This window comes from Trachymyrmex cornetzi, unplaced genomic scaffold, assembly GCF_001594075.2.
Source record: "Trachymyrmex cornetzi isolate Tcor2-1 unplaced genomic scaffold, Tcor1.1 scaffold262, whole genome shotgun sequence".
NCBI classification, from domain to species: Eukaryota; Metazoa; Arthropoda; class Insecta; order Hymenoptera; family Formicidae; genus Trachymyrmex; species Trachymyrmex cornetzi.
The window spans coordinates 1,119,323-1,128,917 of record NW_017297292.1 but is presented as its reverse complement, the minus strand read 5'-3'; the positions used below and the strand labels follow the sequence as shown (position 1 = coordinate 1,128,917).

General features: G+C 37.0%; 1 protein-coding gene across 1 annotated transcript in view; it reads left to right on the top strand.

Moving 5' to 3' along the window:
* Positions 1-2,077: 2,077 nt before the first annotated feature.
* LOC108761759 (tyramine/octopamine receptor) overlaps positions 2,078-9,595 on the top strand; it is an 8,963-nt gene continuing 1,445 nt past the window's right edge. Inside the window, exon 1 of the mRNA XM_018508469.1 lies at positions 2,078-2,791. Coding sequence (XP_018363971.1) covers positions 2,078-2,791 — 714 coding nt within the window. The remainder of the gene's footprint in view (positions 2,792-9,595) is intronic.

Genomic DNA, 9,595 nt, shown 5'->3' with positions numbered 1-9,595 from the left:
CCGCCACAATGGAATTCAATTTTCGCAAGCGTGGGCACGAATGGCCGTCGATAAAGAATGGATAGATCCGTCGTCCGACGAATGAAGGAAAGAGACCGACATAGGCTTTTAACAGGAGCCTCCACAGCTCCAGAGCCGCTTTGTCCCCCCGTTTTCCCCGCCAATCGTGTGCGAACCACCCTCCCCCTGCTTCCATAGATCGGACTCCCTTCCCTCCTCACCTTCAGCTTACATGAACACCGCCAACTCTCCATGGCCGGGAGAATTCAGATAGCGGATACCGGATGCTATTATGCGCTACATATATATCCCGTGAACTTTACAGCCAGTAGACTGCGATACTCTGAGGAATTTACAGTCTGAAAGATATTGCCAGGCGATATACACATATACCGGTAGCACTTCGCCTTTCTACTCTAGGCTCTGCGTAGAGCAGGGATCGAATCGATGGAGGATGGAAGGTCCCGTGGGATAAGGAGATGATTTCTGTCCTTAAGAGGGTTTTACCGGTTGTGTTGAAATCTTTCGAGGCCTATCCTCTCTCCCCTCCTCTCTCTCTCTCTCTCTCTCTCTCTCTCTCTCTCTCTCTCTCTCTCTCTCTCACCCCTCTCTCTCTTATCTCTTTTGCTTCCCATTTCCTCTCTACATTTCTCACATCCTCATCGAGCGCACGTGCTAGAAAAGAAACACCATATAATGCCTGTCCAACTGTCAATCCGACTTTTCTCTCCGTGTATACCTTCGATCTTTCGCCTATACCGAGAATGAAACGGCGTTCCATTTCGAGCGATCCGTGGGCGGACGGATGAGAACAATCGTGAGCTTTTGTTTAATTCCGAGATTGCACCACGAGACACTCGTCTCGAATGTTGGTACGCGCAGATGGGACCTTGCGCGAGTTTTTCCTTCCACGTTTCATTAGAGAGGAGACACTCGATAGTCCGGACGGCTTCCTTGCGTAAATTTATCGTCTCGCTTGGAAAGTTTGATCGGGATTAAAATCACCGTGCGATCACGAGCGGAGTAATGGAGCGCGTTTGTTCTACTTGGCGAGAGTGTTTGAGGACACGGTAATGGATACGGCGGCAATCTTGGGCACATTATTACAAAGGAATTACAAAGGATAAAAAAAAATAAAAAGATTTCGTAATACGTTATAATTTTATTAAAACTTAAAAATTAAGGACTCTGCGCGAATTCCTAGAATAGTTAAAACCTTGTTGTATTTATATTCAAATGATACTTTTTAAAAAGTTATTTTATAATTAATGATTTCCAAGTAATATAATGACTGATGAAGCAAAGTAATAAATAATGAGAGAAGAATTTAGTCCACAATAATAATTTAGTTTTTAACAATAATCTGAAAGAAAACTCTTTGGTTAAAACTTTTATTAAATTTAAATTCCGATACCGATTAAATAGCGAATAACCGACTAACTATTGCATTTGCAATTGAAATTGAGAACATCGCGTTTAATCCGTGCCTTCATAAAAATTTAAACTGAAAAGTTAGAAATGCTTAGTTTACATTTGCGTATGTACATACAGGTCGAGAACACAGTATCGGTTCTAGGTCACGTTTTACAAGTGGAAAATTTCTGTTGGGCAATTTTCCGAGCAAAATTTGAAAACAAACTTTTGTCCCGGTTGCATGTTTTCCCGTTAAAGCAAACGCTGATAGTGACCACCAACCTTTCCTCCATTACAGAAATCCTGGAGAAAGGATTCAACTGATACGCGTCTAAGCTGGGGATCCTGGAAAACTGTGCGACCGGCCAAAGGGCCGGTTAGAAACAGTACCTCTTCTTGCTCGCAAAGAGGATCAAGAAGTCTTATCGTACTTGCTACCTAGACGAAGAAAAAGAATCCAGAAGAGAAAGGAGACGGCAGAGTCGAAGGAAAAAAGGACGGGAAACAGAAGACAGGAACCGTGATCGTGGCCCGGAAGATAAGTTAACGTGGAAATGTCGAGCATAAGCAGGAAGATGGAATCCCGGGCGAGACGTTCAAAGATCTCGTGATTGGTGTCAGTGCCTGACCGAGGTGGTAAGGTCGATTACGGAGATCGACCGTGATGGAGGCAAGAGCGAATGAATCGTTCGTGAGATCGATCCTTCGAAACCTTTCGCTGACCCGCGAGCATCGGCACCTGGACGAGCCGCCTGGAGGAGAAGTGGCTACAAACGCCATCGATGTTGTCGCCACGACCGTGCAAGAGGAGAAGATGGCGGACTTTCTGGGCGATGCCTTTGCTGGGAATGATAGTGACGTCGATGGCGACGGATCCGGTTGGTTCAATGACTCGACGACCGCCACCTTCTCGACTCTGTCCGCCTCCTCGTCGTTCGCAGACTTCACGTCGTCGTACTCTACGAGCGTTGACAACTATACCGGTAGCGTATCCGATCTCTTCGCCTTCGACGACCTGAGTGACTACATCAATCGACTGAACTACAGCGTTCTCGTGAATCTGACGGCCTACTACGACGGCGGCACAGATCTGAATCTCAGTAGCGTTAACTGCACGTCGTCGATAGTCGCCGGGGGAACCGTTAGACCGGGCGAGTGCGGGACTGCCGGCGTCGACGAGGAGTCTAACGCGAACAGCTGGTGGGCTCTGATACTCGTGATCGTGCCGTGTTTGACGCTCTTCGGTAACGTGCTCGTCATCCTAGCAGTAGTGAGAGAACGGGCGCTGCAGACTGTCACTAACTACTTTATCGTCAGTTTGGCGGTCGCCGATCTTCTCGTAGCAGTGCTTGTTATGCCGTTCGCGGTCTACGTACTGGTAAGTCTTTGCAAAAATAACGCGAAACGACATTCTGTCTTCACTTTATCACACTTTAATAGGTATTTAAAATAGCTAACAATAAATAAACACTTTGTAGTAAATGTATTACACAAAGAGACCTATACAGCACAGAAACACATAGCAATATTGTTGTAGTGTTTGCTGGAACATTGTAATATTGGTACAATATTGTAATGATCTGTGCTATATGGGAATTATATTCTAATCAAATATCACTGTTTTTTCAAATATCTCGAGATATTTTATTTCTCGATACTTTTTCTAAAAGAGTAGAGGAAAGTTGCCGATACTGACATAGGTCTCCTAAAGTGAAATCCCCTTATTTCTCAGAAACTAACTATTGCACTTTATTAATACTAATAAAATCATGATCTGTTTAGTTAATTAAAGAAGTACAAACTCATAATTCATATATTTGTGGCTTATTTCTATACCAGATCAGCTAAAAACCAATTCTATGAATCCGAGAAGAAAATTCTTACGGTGTTCTTTTGCAAATTGCGTAATTAAAATAATAGTGACTATATTATTGATATTATGTCATTTTAAATGTTTATAGTTTCATATATTAGTTTTCTTTACAGAATAGGATATATCTTTATTTATAGAATAGGAATGTTGGTATTATTGCCTACTATGTCAGTTTTGGAGCCCATTTTGTCAGACGCTCATTTTTGCATAACTTACGAGAAACTTAATTATTATAATACAAAATTGCAAACAGTATTATAAAAATTGCTTATACTATCTGATAGAAGATACTTTTTACTTTGTATTTACGTTTTTGAAGTTGTATTTTTACCTTTTGTTTAAGAAATATTGTCTAAAAACAAAGTGGTATGTCGGTATCGGTGACCTTCCTCTAATTCATTCTAGATATGTAATGTACGCGCGTACTAAGAGAAAGACTTGTAAGACTTGTAATCGTTAAATTGCAGGTGCTTATCTCATTGTTGCATAGCTAGGAAATGTTACTTTGCTGATTATCGCGTTCTAAATATACGAACACGAAGCGTATAGTTGTAAAGATATATAACGCACGTATATAATCCATTTATCGTTCATCTGACGTGAGTAAAAATTTTAGAGCGATATTTCTGTCATAATTAATCATGTAAGATGTTCGAACGAAACTTAAAGACTTATCATTCAGCGCGGTTTTATTTCGCTAACGCAGTTGATGGAATTAATATTACTAATTATAGGTCATTGCATAATTTGTAAATAAGTTGAAAACTCCGGAGGGGCGGAGTCTCGCATCGATCGCGAGTTTAGCTGCTAATTAGACGCTATACGTTACACAGCGTTTGCATGCACTCAATTACCGCCCTCACCTTCAAAGTACACGAGAAAAGGAAATTGAGTAGCGTTCACTTTTAAACACTTTGATCTCGCTAACACTGAGGTGTCGGTTAAAAACGGTGAGATTTTTCCCGTTAATTAAAAGAAAAAAATTAATCTTCGAAAATCGAAACAACAAAATGCAAATTTGCTACGAGTAATAGAATTTCGAACTTCTGCTTGTAGTTCTAACTATGTAGTAATTTTCAAGTTACATATACATATAACCCGAACAAAAACAAAATCAAAAGTTCATTGCAGAGCTATTTGATTCTATAGATCATTGTGGCGGACCAGTTTGCTGATTATACAAACGTGTTAGCTAATACAGCTGAATTCGCTAGCTGCAACCATTGAAAATATTGACACTGCATATAATGCATTTCATACAAAAAAGAATTCGAGTGCTAAAAATTTATTCCTTACAATTTTCACATTTACATAAATAATTTTATTGACGTTCACAAAAATACTATCTTTGCGAATATACAATTATCAAATATACATTTGATCAACAATAGAAATGCTCTTTAAAGCCAATGCGAGTGTAAAAATTAATTAGTTATTTTTTATTGAGTAAAGATTAATTAATTGTGAAATATTTCTTTACTTAATAAGTAAATAAATTATACAAGTAAATAAATTATTGTTAAAGTCAAAATTATTGTATCAAAAATTAAAAGTCAAATTAATTTTAAAAGATAATTATTGGTTGACTGGAATTGTATTTGAAATATACTTATTATTATACAACTGTATTATATTATAACTAATATATATTAAATACAGTAAAGCTCTGGTTGAATTAGCTGTATTGTTAATTTATAGCTCAATAAATTAATAACAAAACTCTAATTAAAGGGTAACAAATAGTTTCAAAAGATAAAGTAAATGTCATTATATGAAATTATAGAGGACTTACATTTCACAAAAGGGGGAAACGTATATATAAATTTAAAACTGTTCCAAGGGCTATAAATTGCAAGACGAAATAAAACTAAACTTCCAAGTCACGTTAGAGACTGAGATATTGCCAGTTATGATGTCGCGTGGTGATAATGCATAACGCGATAAAATAAGGGGGAGGTTGTTTATAATAACCAAGGCGAATTGAGTATGAGAATGTTATAACGCCGCGAATCATCTGCAATGAATTTACCCAATGGATTTTCATGCATTCAGTTTAATCACCAATTAAATACACGCTGCAGCGACGGCGTTGGAATAGATGCAGTTATAAAGATGATGTTGAAACTAAATGCCATTTAGTCACGTCTATCAAACTTATAGTAGTCGGAAACGGGTTTTCGCCGGCTCTAACATAATGTGCAGAAAATGCATCCATTCTTCTGTTTTTCTGGCATTGCAATAAACAAACGAAACAAAGTGAAAGAAGTTAATTAACACATCCGAGAAAATAAATGCGCAATATAAATAAAAACAGTCGTAAAGATAGAAATATGAGAACGAAAGAGTAAAACGGGGAAGTTAAATACGGAACAATAAAATTGAATGATATAAAAATAAAAAAAGACCGTTGATTACGAAATCAATTTGAAAGGTTAAAGGTCTGCTGCGAGCTAAACGCAAACAAAGGTGCGATGTAATTAAATGTGTAAATATTTAAAACAAACGACAAAAGATCAATACACGTATAATATAAACGTAGAAACATGTATGCAGTTTGGATCCATATATTAGTAATAAATCAATGACTATATAGAATTAAATGTAATATTAATCAAAATATTTAATCCAAAAGATTTTTACTTGATAACATTAAAACTTCATATAAAGAGGGCAAGTTAAATTTTCTTTTAAAAATTCAATGTGATATATTTAGATAAAAATAATATTAAAAAATAAAAAAAGGTCGAATTATTTATCTTCTAAGGTCGCATTATAGTGTGTTTTTTGTGTATTCGCAATATTGTGTTAGAATTTTAATTCTAAGATAAAGCACACGGTTCAGAATTGCGCCAGACTTTTGTTTCAATCGTTAGCAGGCCATTTGCTTATCCCGGCACGTTTCGTATAGATTACATCGCACGTCTACACGTGATCTTATTTTAAACTCGTCAACGGTAGAAGATGCGTTTCGTTCCCGATGCACGTCTTTACAAACGCGGAACTGAAATGAGGAAGAAGTGGAGATGCATGTTGCGGAGAAAACACGAACAAATGGGCAATTTTCTAAAAATAGAAAATCCCGATGCGCGGTCCCATAAACTCGGGACAGCCGACCCGATCTCGGTCCACGATCTCGATTTCGGCAATACACGCCGATCGAATTGAACGAGGCAAAAGTGCGATCGGTCAATTAAAGACTACGTCCATAACACCCCGTGCGAACGCTCGTCAATGCAGTTTTCAGAGCATGCCTGGACGCGTCCCACATTTTCTGCGGCATGCAGCTTCATCGTGATTGTACGTGCGCGCGTGCGTGTGTATTTTGGGTGGAATTGTCGACAAAGATAGATTGCTAAAAAATCCGAAGTGAAATTTGCTTTCTGCACTGCGATACGGAATATACGAGTATTTTTTCTGATTAAACTCTTTCAATAATTCTGTTAAATCAATAATAATAGGTCAGCAGCATGAAAACCTACGATGGATGAAAATTCGTCTATTTGCAGTTATATTCTCACATCGATACAGCTTGTATGATGGGACGGTTATTTATGTGGAGAAGAAAAATTACGAAATCAGTTGCATGAAAACTGAAGATGATCAATTCAAAAGAATCAAATTGACAAACTAGCAACATGTAAGCGGTGGAAATATAATCAAATTTTGTTTGATGTGAAATTAATTAATGTAATCTTTTTAATTTTAATTTAAAATACTATGGATGTGACGTATAACAGAAAAGTCGAAACATAATCTATATATGTTATTATTATAGGATATGAATTTATATAAAATTATTTATGTATAAAACATTTAGCATAAATTTTCATGCTCTTGATTTATTATATTAATGATATTTAATCATAAAGATTTTATCTTTTGGATTTTGTTAAATTTGAATTTACTAAAAATTTTACTTCATAATATGACTTTAGAATTTTATACGAACAGTTTGGTTATTACATTTAATAGAATATTATGCAACTTCTACGTTGATAGAGTTTCGCTCACTCAATAAGCATCTCATGTCACTGTACCAGAGTTAAATAATGACATCGACCAAATAATTTGCTGGTTTCGAGATTGAGTTAGTACAAACTGTAACTACAAGTTCCACAAAATTAACAAAGACCCATGTAATATAACTGGATGCTGGTATTTAGTGGAAGTTCACGACCGTAATCAATAAATTTCTAATGGTCGGCGGAGATCTCTCATTAATTTTGCAACGGATGGCAGATGAGTATCCCGTTTTAATTGCACCTTAAATAATCCCATTTTCCGCTCTCGTATCCTTGACATCCGGCCGAATGGCGACCAGCACCGCACCAGATTACATCGGTATGATAAAATCAAGGTGCAGCTTCACCTAAGTGCAAACACGGTGGAACGTGCCGAGATCGTCCTTCGGCCGCTTAAATGGTCGTTCCGGGCGAGTCTTGCATTAAACGATTTACTAGCACGGCATATATGCGCCACGAAAGTGTCGTTGTTGGGTTCGGGGCACTTTACCCTCTTCGCAGTATGCTCAGTATGTGGCAGTGTCATCCTCCCTTTAAACGATGAGTGAAAAATGGTTGCTTTCACCGAGTTTGCACTTCGAATTCCTTCAGCTGCTTCCGCGATGATATTCCGCGAAGTCTCCGCAGCTAAGTCGTAAGTTACGAATCTATGCTTAAACAATCTTGTCATACGGAATACGCTAAAAGAAAGTTTGGTATTTCTTTCCTAAAAGAGGATCAGTTCTAAAGTACTTTATATATTAAAGTTGTAAAGATGATTACATTACAGAGAAATATGAAAAAACTTGAATTATTCTTATCGAAAATTTCAGCATTATTCTATTTTGTCAATAAATAATTCGCTCAATAAATATCTTTTCTAATATAGTATTAAGATATACAATTTATATATAAAATTTGTCGTTTTAATTGTATTTTGCGCGCGTTTTATATATTTCTATTTTACATTTTGAATAGTATTTAAATGTCAAGTATTTAAATGTTATTGAAAGGACGTATTGAAAAATTGAATAAAATTTAAATTTGTTTTTCTCAATTGTAGTAATATTTGTTCTATAATCTATATTATAATTATTTTACCCTTACAATTCTGTTGTATCTATTTCTTAAATTCCAGAAAAAGAAACTAACAATAAGAAACTCTCGCGTGTCATATGCAAAGCGCGTCGTATTCTTTAAACCCACAGCCTTAATAACTCTTCCCATTATCTTTCTTTCCTACCGAGTGGCGTTACTCTTTTACGGCTTTCGCGCAATGTCGCAAGTCTCCGTTCTCCATATAATGTGAAAAACGGCGATGCTCGCGCGCAACGCGTTTATGCCCCGAATTCCGCGAGATATTCGCGTTCTTAGCGAGCAAGACCGTTACCAGTTTCCAGCTGATCGCGCCGGGAACTCACGTTCCCGCCATTGTTGCAGAACAGACAGAATCGCAGGCATCCCCATCGACACGAAGTTTCCTCGTATTTATTTTTATTTCGCAATCGCGTACACCTGACTCAATATTTTATAGCGTCGACGCTGTTTTTACAGCGGTTTCCCGGATATCGCGGTTACTCTTTGCGTTAACGACCGCGACGTGCAAATTGCGCGGTTCTGTTCAACGACGCAAAGAAGTTAGCGTCCACGGGAGTTGGGCTTCACCACAGTACCTCACATGAAATAATGAATATCTCTCGTCGCAAAAAAAGGTAAACGCGCATTGCGTATGCAAATGCGTTTAGCGACACATTTACGTATTTCTCGAAAAACTTATTATTTTTCATAAAGAGGACTTGTTTCTACACAATTCTACGAATTTAAAGTTCCGAAAAATTTTTCACATTAAAATTGAAAATATACAACCAACAAAAGGTTAATCTATCGTGAAATTTAAAACAATCATATTTTTTTCGTACAGTATCAAAATTGTATCTTATTTCTATTTTTTTAAACAATGTTTTTTATTTATTTTTTGTAACAGTTGATATTTGTAGAGGTATTTGCTAACAAGACAAAAATACACTTTCCACTTACCATTAAATGATATTAATAATATTTATAATATCGCTTGTAACAACAGAAAAGAGAATCTCCGCAATCGCAAAATCATATGCACGTCAACGTTACATATTTTCGTGTATAAATTACTATAAATATCGGTCAGGAATAACGAAACCGTGACGTCACATTAATTTTGCACACAGACGGGCTTTATGTATTCGTTATTGCAAACGTCACGAGCAAAAATCAGATTTTTCGCGACGAGCCAGTAACTTCATATCTCTGCAAAGATTTATACGGCTTG